This window comes from Zerene cesonia, chromosome 25 (assembly GCF_012273895.1).
Source record: "Zerene cesonia ecotype Mississippi chromosome 25, Zerene_cesonia_1.1, whole genome shotgun sequence".
NCBI lineage: Eukaryota > Metazoa > Arthropoda > Insecta > Lepidoptera > Pieridae > Zerene > Zerene cesonia.
Genome location: NC_052126.1, coordinates 1,386,205 through 1,403,565, shown reverse-complemented (window position 1 = coordinate 1,403,565; position 17,361 = coordinate 1,386,205). Strand labels below are relative to the sequence as shown.

At 31.8% G+C, this 17,361-nt stretch overlaps 1 protein-coding gene across 2 annotated transcripts in view; it reads left to right on the top strand.

The window, feature by feature from the left end:
• LOC119836717 (spore coat protein SP85-like) overlaps positions 1–17,361 on the top strand; it is a 39,385-nt gene that overhangs the window by 8,245 nt on the left and 13,779 nt on the right. Inside the window, exon 1 of one of the 2 annotated variants that reach the window (XM_038362152.1) lies at positions 13,006–13,349. The exons of the other annotated variant lie outside the window; for it this stretch is intronic. Coding sequence (XP_038218080.1) covers positions 13,253–13,349 — 97 coding nt within the window. The 5' untranslated portion in view covers positions 13,006–13,252. Of the gene's footprint in view, positions 1–13,005; positions 13,350–17,361 lie in introns of those variants that run through there. 2 annotated transcript variants of the gene reach the window in all.

Below are 17,361 nucleotides of genomic sequence, written 5' to 3'. Positions count from 1 at the left end.
CGCTCTACGGCTAATAATTATACCATTTGCTGTGGCTTTGCTTATTTTATTGTGTTTGGGATGGGACTGTTACAGGAGCAACAGAAAGATGTAAGTAATTATAATTATATAATTGTATGTACTATCTACTCTTCAAGCTATACTCACATTTAAGAAAAAATTAGTTCATAAAATTTTTATAGTTATTATCTTAATCCGAACGTTGACAACTCGAATAAAATGAATCTAATTAAAATATGTCCCGTTCTGGAGTTATAAGCAACAGAATTGAACTACTTAACACATGCCAGCTAACTGGTAGTTAAACGAAACTTTTTCATACAACTTATTTCAAACTTACCTATGATATAAAATGTGAGATAAACCTTAAATTATCAGATCATAATAGTTTGGTCAGTGCGTTGAAATCGCCAATTCGTTGGGCCTTACGCCATTTTATTCTGTAGTAACGTAATTGGTTATACTGATTAATGCTTACTTTTTTGCTCTTGTTTTTATTCATATAAAAAATAAATACTCCAGTAAATATTCATGGGCGGTAGTAATCGCTTTCCATCAGGCGAATCACCAATCATTAATCTCAATTCCGCTACTAGGTTAATATAATAATAAATAAATGTTAGTATTAAATATCATAACTAAAAAGTTCTAAGTAAATTTTACTTCAAATATCACGTTTAAAATCCATAAAAGTTATTTATTGTTGCCATTTTTTACTTCCTAGTATGACTGGTATGTAAATACCAGTACCAGTAGTAATGCTAGTGTACGTATACTAAGAGTTTTCAGCCTACATTATTGGTGTAGTAATTATCGATTGTACAAATTAACTTACTATACCTACATGTAAAGTGATTAATCTATATATATAAAATAAAGTGGTGTTAGTTTCACTATTTATGACTCAAGAACGGATTAACCGATTTGGCTGGGTTATTGTGCAGAGACAGCTTAGCTAGAACGAGGAGACGGACACGAAAGCTAGTAATCCAATAAAATACTTAGACAAAAAGAATTAATTTATCAAAATGCACAAAAATAATTTACCGCATGACTTATTCTTACAAATCAATACAAATCCCAAATAATATATTTTTTTATACCTTGATAACCTACAGACAGATTAAATTAAGTGCATTGATACTGCAATGGATATTTTCATTAATCCATTGCGGATTAAACACAAATCCCTATATCATAAATGTAGTAGCTCCGTCCGATAGTAGCTACGTCTGTCTGTCTCTCATCCACGCCTACACCTCCCAATCGATTGAGGTGAAAGTTTGTACAAAGATAGCTTGTTAACCGAATGAGGACATGGGTTAGTTTATATCCCGGAAATCCCACGGCAACGGGAACTATGCGAAGAGAACCTCGGTATTGTTTTTCTGCTTCACTACGCGGACGATGCCGAACAATCAGACGTTCATCTTATATTCTAATGTTATATAAGTAAAGTTTTTAATTTAAAACGAATTAAAATCGATATAGATAACAACTAATTAAAAGAATAAAAATTGTATTGTTTTGTCACTCGATGTGTTGTCATAACAAAGAACATATATGCGAATATGAAAATGACATTTCGACCCGGCTTCGCTCGTGGTATGTCTATAGTTCATACTCTATCCAGCGATCACGTACACATCTTATATATTTGAAATCGGCCAAGCAGTTCCTGAGATTAACCCTTCTCACGACATTCCTCATATACGCACATTCATTTTTTATACGAACTGCGAAGGAATGGAACTCTCTACCACCGTCGGTATTCCTGGATCACTACAATGTACTCTTCAAGTCCAGAGTAAATAGGCTTATCCTTGGTAGGCGTGCCCATACATAGATCGCATCTCTGCTTTAACATCAGGTAGGATAGCGGTCAAAAGTCTGCTTATTAACGTGTTCAAACAAAAACTCTTCTTGTGTTTGATTTTACGCGAGGTTAATAATATAATGGATAAATCGCGTTTAAAATCCGTTAAAAAGTTTTTAATTTCTAAAAAACTCTTCTGCTTGATATTATTAATATAGATACACTGAGAAATTTGGTGATATTAAATAAGTATATGTGTTATATATTTTCGAATAAACCATTGTAATCATTTATTAATAAATCACTTATCACACTTCGAATCTATTGAAAACCAGAATCACTTCTAACTTATATTTATATCACAACTGATTTGAAACGAGTCAAACTTTTCGATGTCATAACTATCTGAACTGAACTTCTGAACATTTGCGTTCATTAACCTTACTGTTACTTCATAATTTGATTCTAAAAACAACAAATACTAGATACGTATGTTTAATATACATATATTTTGTACCGCCCTTACTATTTCTTCGCCGCACATCCAGACGGGGAATGGGTTTCTGAATGAATGCGAATTCATTTCTTATTATTTCTTACTCATCCACCGTCGGTATTCCCAGATCACTAAAATGTACAACTCTTCAAGTCTAAAGTGAATAGACTTCTCCTTGGCAGGCGTGGCCATACATAGATCGCATCTCTGCTTTAACATTACTTTATGCTGGTAGGACAGCGGTCAAACGTCTGCTTATATAAAAAAAGGCGTACATAAAAAAACTCACATTAACGTATATAAAAAAACTCACATTAATACATGCCAACCGTAGGCGCTGAAATTCTAAACATAACCTCTATGCACCGTACACGCTGGTACGTGTATTTCTAAATAGCTTCATAGAGGTTCAAACATTTCGGATGTCAGCACCGCGGTCAGCGTGACTAAAACCAGCCTAACCTTGGCCACTATAATATCGATGCAATAACAAATGACCGTAGGGCAATCGTTTTCTTACCTTGCATTTATGACTCTATAAAAACATAAACAAATAACTCGGAACAATGCACTTTTATATCTTCTATCTTATCACAGCATTGAACTTGTTAATATTTACTACAAATGTAAACAGTTTAATAGTAAGCTAGGCTTGAAAGTGTCAATACGAAAACAGCAGAAAATTGTGAAAAATAAGACAATGTATTTCTTGTATTTTGTGTTAGCCTGTGTGCTCAGTGCCGTGATATTACTGGCTGCTTTCCGATTGATTCACACCGCACGTAAGTTCTCTGTTTTACATTTTCCTTTCAATGCGTCGCGGTCGCGTCGTTCCAAAAAACGGAGGTTCGCCAATTCGACTTTATTTTAGACACTTTTTGTTGTACGAGTAACTCCGCTGTTTACACGATAAAAGTTAAAATAAAGAATAAAACGGCCAAATTCGAGTCGGATTTGCAACGACTTTATTTACTATATAACGTAAATAAAGTGTATCTGCAATACAGTTGATCACCCATCCAATATGACCAATGTCAGTTGTTGTTTAACCTCACTCTTTTACTATTTATTGTTATAGCGGCATAGAAGTAGCTACATTATCTCTGATAATTAACTGTCTCACGGCGTATAATATGCTCAAATAATTCTTCAGTTATTAAGTTAAATTGTCATACCAGTTTCAGTGCATGCAAGTCATTTTGATTCTCCACATCTTTCACATAGAATATTAGTTTTGGCGGTAGGTATTGTATACTTCAGTGCCTGTCTGTAGTGTCTGAATATTACACTGACACTGTATTGAGAGTAAGAATAATTTGATGGTATAACTTTCATACAAAATACAAGAAAATCACATTAATGAACGATAAGTGTACGAAATATTAAAAGTAGACAGTTTTTTTTATTATTCTCGATTAAATTAGTGCTGATATTAAAGAAAAATAGGAATGCATGTAACTGTGAGGTCGATAACTTCTAAACTGTTAAAATAAAAGCTGTATATATGAAATTTAATAAAGCGCCATCTAGTGCGTACGGAATGAACTAATGCAAAATACAAAGGTTACCTTTGCTTCGTAAAGATTATAATAGATGTCACTGCAAACTTTGTATATGAAAAAATATAGGTTAGTAGAATGTCATAGGTATGTAATAAAGCGGACATGTTATATTGATTGATCTTCCTAATTTGTTACGTTATTAATTTACTAATTTAAAAAAAGAGAAAAGAGAATCATTTTTGTATTTTTGTGTTCATTATTTAATTTTAGTTTTATTTCTTAAATTATGTTATCTTACACTTAATTATAAGCAGCTGATAATTAAAACGGATACGAATTAATCAGCGGAAGTGAACGTCATGAATTAACAAAAAAAATCGTCATCGTAATAATGAGATAAAGATCAAATCCTGCTAATACTATAAACGCGAAAGTTTGTAAGTATGGATGGATGAACAGATGTATGGATGCTTGTTACTCTTTCACGAAAACTATGTATACGTATCTGAATGAAATTTGGTACAGAGATAGATTATAGTATGGATTGGCGCTAGGCTTTGTAAATGAAAAAAATTGAAATTCAATCATCTCAACAAATGGCTATATAGGGCCACGATACGGCGAATGAAATCAATTGTAACCTGTTTGAAAAAATCTCATAGCGGCCAACGGAACTGGTGGTTTGCCTGATGGTGAGCGATCGCCACCGCCCATGAACATTCGCAGAGATAGAGCCTTTGCGAATGCGCTTCCCGCTTTATGGGGTAATGATAAGGAAAGGATTGACTGGAAAGAAGGAATGGGAAGGGTGAGGAAAAGTAATCGGGCCTCCGGTCCCGTACGAAACACAGTGGCATGCCACTATTTCACGCCGGTTTTCTGTGGGGGTGTGGTACTTACCCTGGTACCACACCCCCCCTGGCTGTGTCCTGTGTGTGTGTGTGTGAGCTGGTCCAATTCGTGCCAAAGCGTGCTCGACTCCCACATTTCATACCTAAAAATGATCACATGGATACAGTCACCAATGAAACGTCATACCGCATACGGAGGTTTCTCTTCCCCAACCAAATACAGATAAGATTAGAATTATCTCTATAATGAAAATGCTTTTTAATATTTAGCGATTTTTCATTTCAGTGTGCGATAATCAACTTTATGATATGCGTGGATTTTGTATATAATAATAGGTACATACTGAATGTGTGTTTGTGAATAACACTGGTGTGTGTGTTTATGTAGGATGGAGTTTTTGTTCATGTTTTTATTGGCTGCTATTTTAATTCTTGGTGTTCTCGTCATAAGATTTTTCTCGTTTATCGGTGAGTTATTATTTTCTCTTATTTTAGTTTTTGTGTAGTTTAACACTGTTTGATTAAGTGCATTTCTGTACATGTTTTTTTTAATAAATTTATTTCTATTGTTGGGTTTCTAAAGGACGTTTGATTGGTATCAAATTGGGGAAATAAGGCTCATAATAAATAAACAGGATTAAATAGTAACATACGAGTATGAGGTCTTGATTGTCCCCTTATTCCGTCAAACGATTGAATTCATACTCAATAAATATAAATTAAATTGTTTGAAGTATCAGGAACAATTAACCAATGTATTTATGTGTTGTTATTTTTTATCATAGCCCGATATATTTTTATAACGAGTTGCATTTTATTTAAATTGAAAAAAAAAAACGATGATTCATTGCTCCGAATTCAGAAACTGTGTCGTTTTTGGAACCACTCAGTCAGTTAATAAAGGTTTAGAAACCCGGGTCGATTTGTCAATGTATGTTTGGTTGACCCTAGGTCCCGGATTGTTTTCATTCCTCATATGAAAATAGATGCTAAATAGATGTTATAGTTCAGCCAAATTGTATAACAGATAGTTTTTTTGTGTATGAGTTATATAGATACTGGATATACTCTCTCGTATTTAACGTAGGCAGAGTTCAATTATATAATGTGATGTAATGTAAGAGTCAGATGTCAATTGAATAATTGCATCCTGCGTTGTACAGTCAGAAAAATAGCTGTAAATAAAGTCTCTAAAACTGTTGCTGTTCTGCTGATATACCTGTTGATGTTTTCATTTATATCTATCTGTATTAAGATTTAAAAGCTTTAAAGTGTGTTTGATAAAATAATGTTATAATGAATTTAAACTCAAACAAGACCCTTATCCAAATAACATAATAAACGCGAAAGTTTGTAAGTAGGGACGGATGGATGGATGTATGGCTGTTTGTTAAAAAGAATGTGTTAAATAGGGTTACCATAATCATAAATTCTGACGAAATCAGAGTAATTTGGACGGATTACAATATAATAAATTTATTCACTAATATTGTTTATTCATAGTCAAAAAAAAATCGAAATAAATCTAAAACGTGCAATAAGTTAAAAAGGACGCCGTGTCGCTAATAAACGATCTACCAGGCAATAATATATCGTAATATTTTAATTACTCGGCGAATTTACAATTTCACCTGAAGCGTTTAACAAACAAATTATACGCCAATGTTATGCGTAAAGTACTTTAAAATATAAGTTAAGAAAATAAGAGTGTAACACTTATCCTATTAGGAATAATTTTTAATTTTTCGTCATTCATATGTTTGTTAAGGAGAATCAACTGAATCGGACGCGGTTAAAAAACTGTTTTGTTGACGACCCTATCATAAATCAGTTTATTGCATCGCTCGAGTATTATCAAGGACAGGAAGCCGACCAGTTGGACCACTCAAATTCTTTTGCCCCCCCTCTCGTAATGTAAGGCACATTACGAAGGTGCTTTTGAACCACCCCTATGTGTGCTTTACAAGATTGTCTTAGCAGTTAGGTTTTAGTATAATTATGCTAAAAAACGCGGAAGTTTCTGTAGATGGATTGTTATTTGATATTTGTTCGTAAAATTAGCAGATCGCATATAATTCTGTTCTTCAGCGTCGACTTTCATCAACTTAAACAACATTCAACTAGGTTTGTATATTATACACATACAAAATTTAATCTTCCCTTCTTATAACATCATTAAAAGTTCTCAAAAACGAAGGGAGTTCTCATTTTTTGCTACTCGATAACTCCGTGAGTTCTCAAACGATTGGAGCAATTTTTGTGTTTGATAAGAAATTGTTGTTATTTGGTTCCACTTTAGATTTGCAGTGTTACTTTGCTAGGAACGTCCGTGATTTATTTGTAGAAAAGAACTATTTTATATACCAAATTAAGTGCTTTCTTGTGTTTGCACACAAATATATTATTTATCTATATTACATCAGCCGGCGGAAAATGTTCTTAGCGTCGCCTTTAATTACAATATCTTTTACATCAGATAGAAATTAATCCTAAAAATTAAATCGTTTTATCTGCCGACGCTATTTTTAATACACAACTATAATATCACGACGTCTGTAATCTTTATAATATAGACACTTATCTTGATTAAAGGGAAGTGCTTGATTAAACTGGCGTCAAGTCATATATCTTTAAATATAAAAACTATGAACTTTTTGAGGCATAGAAAAATGTGTTCTGTATATTGTAAGTTTTTATTTAAATTTTATATTTAATAAAACACTAAAATCTCTGAGTGTTTACTGTAAATCGCAAAAAGTATGTTTACATTTCCAATTTTCATTAAATCCATGACAAAATACGATATAGTAATAGTAATAGTAATAGTATATTATTACTATTTAAATAGGGATTTTAGTGCTCAATGGGTGATGTTTACTAAGACTTCGCTGTCCATCCATTACCGGACTGTATCTCATAAACCGTGAAATAGATGAAATTTTCAGAGGTGATGTATTTCTGTTGTCGTTATTACAACAACGAATAAATAATGACGGCAAGCAACGCTTGGAATAGTCATAAATTGATTGGTGACTTTTTATTTCACTTTCCTTGACTTATTTGTACGGAACACATAGTGGCGCGAGTACGACTCGCACTTAACCACTATTGATATATCTGATAAGTGTTAATTATCTGATAATTACCGTTTCAATCTAAACGTATCGAATTGTTAATAAGATATTATATGCGTTCTTTAGAGAGGGGCAGGAGATATTGAAACTATATTTGTGTTCCAAGGAAGAGCGATACGTGCAATATATATATATATATATATATATATATATATATATATATATATATATATATATATATAAAAGCCCTACTATGTTCCGTCGAGCTGCTTTAGTGAAGTGGCCACGGGAGTTGCTTACTATGCGTCCGCGACCCCCACGGCGGCAGAAATAGGGACTCCCTAGAAATATTTTGATTGAATATTCGGTTATTGAGTATTCATAATAAAAAGAGTCATTTTATATGTAAGCCGCGTTAGTTACGCCATTTATAAGTTAATAATGGCTGAACGTGTTTTAATGATTTGTTGGTTTTTAGGATTGTCTTCGCTTGGATTTAGATAATGACTGTAAAAAATTAAGAATAGGGTATATTTAATATAATTATATACATATGTTTTGCGAGAAGATTCTATAATACTTTTGTACATTAATTATTTTTAACGAAAACCGCATTCAAATATTCTATTTAAACTAAACGTACCTAAATGGGACTATGTATATGGGAGTCACCCAGGTTTCAAATTCAAAAAGAATCGTAAATCAGTTGACCCAGTAAAAAGATACGATATAACAAAAAAATAAAACCGTCGAATTATCAAACTCCTTCTTTTTATGAAGTCGGTTGTAAATGGCCATGTAATGGTCACTGGCGTTCCTGGCGACGAAAGAAACAGGCCAAAGTTTAAATGCGACGAAATGGAAACAATTTCTCAACAAACACAAAACTAATTTATGATGAATTGTTTTATAAGAAAACAATTATTTTATCAAGATGAAATTGTACATAAATGACGCATACATTTGTGTTTAATCCAGATGATAAGATATCAATGCTAGACAATAATCAATTAATCACCCTTAATTTAATAATAATTATACTGTGCTTTTATAAGACTGACCAAGACTAAGAATTACTACGGGAAAACCACGGGTTTCCCCGCACAGTCCTCGTTTCCGCGGGATTTCCGCAATAAATACTATCCTATGTTCTGGTTCGGTTCACAAACTGTCTCTGTACCAAATTTAATAAAAATCGGTTCAGTGGTTTAGAGGTTAAGAAGAGACAAGCATATTATCTTATTTATACAGTATACTAGGTATAATAGGTACATATATTAGTAGGTATATATTTAGACTTGAGAATTTAGTAGACATATATCCGGGTTTACATGGTCCAATGACATGAGCGTAGCATTGATAGATATCTTATCAGCTAAGCTTTGCTTCTAGCACATTCTAATGACATCCTAGGAATTAAAATATAAGGCGATAAAGAAATTGGTGTAGCAATTCTTTAATAATTGAAGGAATTATATCCCGTCGTCAACCCTGTTTTGTATCCCTTATTTTTAAATCAGCTAAAACTATCTAAAGCATTCATAGATGTATTTAATTATTTTTAAATTAATTTTTGTGTTTAGAGGTATTTGTATTTGTATTATTGTATTTTTTTAGGGATTTTTATTTACCATCAGGCAACGTAAAAGCCTGAGTTGCCTACTCTTATTAACATTATTAATTTAACTTTTGGCACGCCTTTAGAAATGGCAGTAAGCATATTATGTGAGCTAAATAAATGTATTTCATTTGATTTGTAATTCGTTTATAATGCTATGAAGCTAAAACAAAACACGTCATTTCATGCCAGATGCCTCTTAACAACTGAAATCATTTTATTACAACACTCAAGTAGGTACATGCTAATTATCAAACTGTCATTACCATTTGTTGATAACATTATCGCTTACCTGATAGTATCGGATAGGTTTTCACATATCCGAAAACAATATTTTGTATGTAATTAGACATTTACTAAATTCAGTGCCTGATTAACCTCAAAATGATCAGCAAAGAGACGGTCGCAATTGTTTTAGTCCTGTCCGTGCCTGCTATTTTGATTTTTATATTCCTCTTCTGTTTTTTCAACACGATTGTCCTGTGTTATGAACTGAGTAAGTATTTTTATAATCCTACTAATTTGAAATGACCTTTGAATTAGAGCGAGAAAGAGGTATTCGTTTGAGTGTTCTGTGAGCTGGTGAGCAAAGAGGTGGACGGAATTTTGTATCCTTATTCAGTTGTATGGGTGTTATAAATAATTCTAGCTTATTGTAGGTTTAATATAATAATTCAACGGATCATAGTGCATTTTTATTTTAGATTACTATTTATTCTGGGCTGTGATAAGACTGAGTTATATAGGCTTAATCATACTGACGATGATAGTTATTTACCCTTTTGTTTTTATTATATGTAACATTTTCTAATAGGTAACTAAATACCGTTAGTCATTTATACATTGTTTTAATTTCGAAGTAATTATGGTCTCTTACAATCATTCACAGTCCGGATTGTCGGTAGGTATACAAATAATTGTTTAGGGAATTGTCTAATCTGAGTCAAGCAATTCAAACTATTTCCTCTATAATATAACAATTGAAAAGCAAACGTTTTACATAATCGTTTAATTGTTCCTCGTAAAAATGATCATAAACAAGTTAAATAATGTGGTTACTAAGCAAACTGTTATACAGATTACGAAGCATTTCATATATTTTTATGACCCAAATTTAAAGGCGCGACACTCTCAAACAAAATCAGCAAATAGTTTGTTGTTTTTATTCAAGTGTTCTGTCATTAATGAGGTTTTAGTTATTAATTGACATAACCACGTAATACAAACATACATCTAAAACTTATCTTTTGTATCATAATTACGAGTTTTTATTACAACCGGTGGTAAATGTTAAGACTTTATTGAAATGATGATTCAAAAGTGCTTCTAAAAGAAGTCTAATTAAATAAATTAATGGTTGACTTTGAGTTTTTAGTTTGAACGGCTTCGCCCAAGTAATCAAAGGAATCTCAGGTCTTAAGCTATCTCTGTACTAAATTGTGCCGAAATCGTTTGACAGAGTCTCTTTCGCATTTGTAATATACTAAGTAGGGATTAATAAATGCTAATCGAATTTTAAATAGTGTTGTAATATACAAAATGAACATTTGTATTTAAATTTCCCATTGATCACGTATTGTTTAACACATTTAAATAGAAAAAAAGACATTTCATATATAAACTAGTACTTAAAAATTAATGGAATTTAAATTACTAATAAACTTAAACGGGTTTAGTAAATATTTAGTTCACATATTAACTAATTAGTAAGGCGTACGTTATTAAAGAAAAACTAGGTTTTACTTGTATTTTCTATATTCTGTTAATTCGTGGAACATAATATAGCATAAGAATATGTAAGAAAATGTTATATTTTAAGTGTTTACGACACGATTGTGGGTTATCTTTGCTAAAATAATATTGTAGGAGGGAACTAAGCTATCTTTGTTTTTCTGACCATAATAACGTAAAATAATAAATAAATAAACAAATAGCGTAAGTGATGTTTAAATCGGTCGAGTATTTTTGAGTTGAATCATTTGGAACGTAATGTTATAAATCTGATATTTTTTACTACTAAAACTGTAGAATTGAAAAATCGGTTATTTCGAGGCGGATTCGCGACAACAAGAGGTCCGTACAAATAAGTTAGAGTAATTGCATAAAAAATTCGTCGCCTATCCAATTTATGACCCTGCCAACCCTTGCTTAGGCGCAATTTTTTATTTATTTGTTATTATAGAGACAACAGTACATAATCTCTGAAGAAAAGATGTCTAAATATCACGGTTTATGAAGATGACATATGGATAAACATACACACATACAGACAGACAGCGAAGTCTTATTACCCATTGGGTATAGCACCCCAAACATGCTAAACCAATAGATTAAAGATAATAAATATAGTTCTTTGCAGTTATATTGGAATGCTCGTTTTAAGCAAAACAAAAATATAAATAACATATACATATTCACTTCTATATTTTTTTGATTACCTGCCAGTTTCTTCTTTGTAGAACTGTTATACAAACTAGCTGTAAATAATTAATTTATAACGATTCAAAAGCGCTTCAATGTCTTTTTGAATAAAGAAATGATTTGAGTAGTATGTTGTATGTTATCAGTTTGAACTGAACTGTACACATATATTTTATTATAATGAATACTATCGAAATTATCCTTACACCTAAAATATAAGCAATGAACCAGTCATGAAATTATCTTTATTTCATTTACAATTAATGTTATTTTATTATCTTTTAGGTATTGTAGCATAAAATATAAAACTCTTAAGCAATGGTGATAAAAAGAAACCGGTCGTAATTAAATTCATGTATACTATATTTAGTGGAAAATTGATGTATACCACATATAACATAATACTATATTAGTAGTATAACGATATAGACGATATATACTTATTCTCTTATTCATATATATTTCTGTAGTAGTTTAATTATATTTGTATCATATAACTCACAATTGAATTCATCTTAAGGTTATTTAAAAATAAAAATTAGTAATAATTTAATTAGGTATACATATAATTTAAGTATGAAAGGGATATTAAAGTAAAATGGTATTTCAGCATTGGCTAATAATATGCAAACAAAATAGTAAATATATTTTAAATCTATACCAATATACAAAATAGAAATGTCTGTTAGTAAAATTAAAATAACCGCTGATTTTTTACTTACGGATGTAAACTATTTATGTCTATCTGTATGTTTGTTCCGAGATAATTTCTGGAGCAGCTGACAGATTCTGATGGGACTTTCAATAACAGATAGCTGATGTAATAAAGAATAACTAAGGCTAATAATAATATTCCTTCTTTACTTACTTGCGGTTGAATCCCCGGAACACATCTAGTCATATATAAAATGCTAATCACTTCCTCTATAATCTATAATTAAATCTAATCCTTTGGGATTATACAATAGATGCATAGTAATTTATTAATAAGTTCCATACAATTATATATATATGATTACAATAGAGGCAACAATGAGTAATAATGTCCTTAAAATTAAACTCAGCTTAATGTGATTGTCATATATGAGATCCCTTCTGTTACAATTGAATTAAATGAACAAATTGGTACAGGTCATACAAGAACTAGGACATACTAATACCTTATTCATGTTTAGGTTTTCTGTACTTGATTGTATACATAATACAATATACTGTCTTGTTCATACACGTCTTTATTATAGTGGTAAATGTACGTAGGTCTTACGGACGCATCGATGTAGAGTCATAATGTACGCTAACCACAATATGTCGCGATGTCTTCATTCACCAGCTAGCTCACTTATCGTTCGTTCGTTCGCGTTCGAATTTCAAATTCGAAATTCGATAATTCCATGATAATGACGTGGAAAAATAAAAGATAAGATTATATGCAAACTCTTTGCTTGCCCGAGTGTTTAATAGTGAATAAACAAAGATGGATGTCGTAACGTCTGTTATGTCCGGTGTGTTTATATTTATGTGCCTGTATTTGTTTTGGATGTGGTTCTGCTTTGGGAACTTTATTAAAAAACGTAAGTTATCATTGTTATCTTATATAAATTGCGTATTTACTAGAGTGTTTCTACTGTTGTATCGACATGAATATCCACTTGATTAATATCTATGAAATGTGTGACATTATTATTTTTTTAAACCGACTTCAAAAAAGGAAGAGGTTCTTAATTAGACTGTTGTTGTTTTTGGTATGTTATCTTTTATAACTTTTAGAACTAACGGTTTACGCAATCAGTGAAACGATTTTGATGATTTTTTTTTATTTCAAAGCTGGTGCCTTCTCTTAATTTGAATGCAGTTTGGTTACTGCAAAAAATAATTATGAGACTATCCATTCGGTGTTGCATTGTTTGTACAACTGCGCAAACTATTTTTAAATATGACATAATTCAAATAAATGCTAAAACGACAGTACTATTTCTTTCAATTTCAACATTGATGGGTACCTATCAAACGGCTTAAATTAAATATTTTAATTGCGTGATACCGATCGTAAAATATTAAACAATTCATTAAAGTGAGAATTATCAAGAAACTCGAAACATTTAATGGATTTTAAATTGTTCAATATATCATTGGATACATGTCCTTGAAATATTTCATACAGTATTGCGTTTTATGGCGACGTATGGCGTAGTAATACTATCTAGGGATCAGGCTATCGAGGCTACATTACCATGGCTACGAGATATTAAGTGCTATAGCAACCATCCAGACGTCATAATGCTTACTTCCTTACCCACAGTAATATTTATAATATCCTACTACTACTAATCCTACTAATATTATAAATGCGAAAGTTTGTAAGGATAAAAACTACTGAACCGATTGCAATGAAATTTGGTACGTAAACAGCTGGACAACTGGAATAACATATAGGCTACTTTTTATCCCGATATTCCTACGTGACACGGACTTACGCGGGTGAAATCGCGGGGCGCAGCTAGTTTATTTATAAAGTAACTAGGTTCAGTAGTTTTGTGCGTGAAAGAGCAACAAACACACACACATCCTTACAAACCTTCGCATTTATAATATTAGTAGGATAAATAGGATTCCTACAGAGAATATCGATAAAATTTTAAATAGCTTGCTGAGAATGCATGGCTTTCTGTACCTTCAATTAATAATTACAACTATAATTTACAAGTCAGTTTGTTGAAAATATTATATAATAATTATTGTAAAAGTTCGGTATGTTTAATTGATGAAAACTATGATATAAAATAGTTTAATCAAAGTAATTACCGGCTAATATAATTTTGAATGCGAAAATATGTTTATTTGTTAATCTTTCATTCATGTTTTAGTTTATCGGCGATATGGTATAATTTTTGCGTCCGGAGATAGTAAGGAGGCTGTATATACATTTATTTACATACATTTCATCTTACTGAGGTAGAACATTTCATTCATCATTCATTATGTAGTTTTATAAATACGGATGTATGGCGAAAATACTGGTAATTTTCTTAGAGCACACGTGTCATCATCATCATCATCATCAGCCCATATATGTTCCCACTGCTGGGACACAGGCCTCCTATGAGGGTTCAGGCCATAATCCACCACGCTGGCCAAGTGCGGGTTGGTAGATGTCACATGTCGTCGAACTTTTAATTCTTGGACATGCCGGTTTCCTCACGATGTTTTCCTTCACCGTTTAAGCAGTGGTGATGTTATCAACATGCGCAGATAAATTGAAAAAAAAAAAATCAATTTATTTCCTGCACGCTCACCCGGTCTCGAACTCTGATTTATCGATTTTGAAGTCCGAGGTTCTCACCACTGAGCCACCACTGCTTTTTTGCACAGAGCACACGTGTGTAGCCACGGAAAACAGTAGTATGAAATATCTCTGCTTCCAATCGTCATGGTTATTTATTGTGTTGTCCCTTATAGCATTATTGTTATTCATTCATTTATAGCATTGTATGAATTCATAGCTTGAGTTAAAAGCTTAGATGGGTGTTAAACCTACTAATATTATAAATGTGAAAGTTTGTAAAGATGTTTGTGTGTGTTTTTTACTCTTTCACGCAAAAACTTCTGAACCGATTACAATGAAATTTGGTACGCAGATAGCTGGACGACTGGAATAACATATAGGCCCCTTTTTATTCCGATACTCTAACGTGATACGGACTTACGCGGGTGAAACCGCGGGGCGCAGCTAGTATTATATAAAATACAATATCTATATCTATTTTATTACTTAGACGTAGGTTTCATTGGTTCCAAAAATTGTTTCCAATTTCATGATATATATTTATTACATAATATTTATTTCTACGCTTCATAATTAAATACATACATAGTTTGTATAATAAGATTAATTGTAAAAATTACAGTCATTCTATAGTGACGCTATTCTTTAGGACATCATTTTCTAGTTTTGCTTGTCTTTTGTGTGGTTTCCTCAATAAAATTTAATTAGAGCGCCTACGGGTTCATAAAAGTTAGAACTGAACTTATATTAGAACTGTTATTTATTTCATAATATTTACAACCATCTATTTTTTTATATAAAAACTTAGTAGTGTAATAATCATAATATACATACTAATTTTGAACTTTTTTATATTTTGTTCACTTAAGTCTAAAATTAATAATTTCTGGCGCCAACCGTATTTGAGCCTTAAATTTTTTACATCATTCAGATTTCAAATTTACTAAAGTAATTATCACATCAAAGCATCAAATAACTTGAATTTTACTGAATTGTCGGCGCCTGCTGAAAGTTGTCGAGCAAATGTTTACCGAATCGATAAAAACTATTTATTCATTATTTCCAAAGGCGTTTTGTTTTACTAAGCTATATATCAGTACCAATTTATTAAAGTGTTATTTTTAGACAAAACATTTTTTTTTAATCAGCCATGACTTTCACATTGCTGGGCAAAGGCCTCTCTTCCCTCAGTCCACATCTCCCTATTGAGAGAAATTTTGAGCCATTCTTTACAATAAGTATCTAGCTCGTCCCGCCATATAACTCTGGGCCTACTAAACATTTTGAGACGAATAAATATTTTCGTTCACTATTGTTGAATGAAATTGTCAAAATGTTGTTATGTATTATTTTATGTTATAATAATTTATATTACCTATACTTAGGATACCTAGAACTTTTATGATTTTTGGGATAACCCTCCTTTTCAACACTTAGCCCCAATTATTTTCATACAACCTTCAAAGTCATAAAGTGATAATAATAAGAAAGTCAGATGATATTAACAAGTATACATACAGATATGATTAAATAAAAATAATACGGACAAATTAAATATGTTATCAATTGAATGTACTCCCTATAATTCCTTGTGACCTCCCTTCAATATTCTTTATAGATTTGAATCTAAAATTTGGAATCGAGGTGTAGGGAATACCTACGCCTCTATTCTCAAAGCAACAAGCGTCATTAAATAATCACCCGATAAACCTTATCGCATTATATATTCTTAATTTTATATTATGTTCGATAAAATATCACCAGTTATACGTCAAATACCGATAGCATTAGAACAATGTCCAATTTACTAACTTTACTGTTATTTTTGGCGCTAAATATTTTGATATTCTGGATTCTGTATGGCGTCCTTGTGAGATACTTTGGTAAGTTTGTTATCATCCATTTATATCAAGGTTCAGGAATTTTATTGGTTTATGTCAAAGTCGGCAAAGGAGCTGGTCGTCTCATGATAAGCGCTAACACCGCCCATGAATATTTGCAGAGGCCGTACGCCCCTGTAAATGGAAAGAGGAATATTCCAATACACATAAGAATGTTAATACTATATAATTGTATGTGGTGTAACTACATAGTTATTTTGATTACACGCTGATGAAATTAATGCCTGAAAACTAGCCGACGTGATAGTTATCTCGTCAGTGTGTGAAGGCAAACGCAGAAAGTGATTTAAGTTTTTAATATTTTCCTAGTTTCTTTCCATATTCTCGTGTCAATAACAGCAAAGAAGCACAATTCATCAAAGGAAATATGAATTTTATATTGATTTGTACAAGAACTGT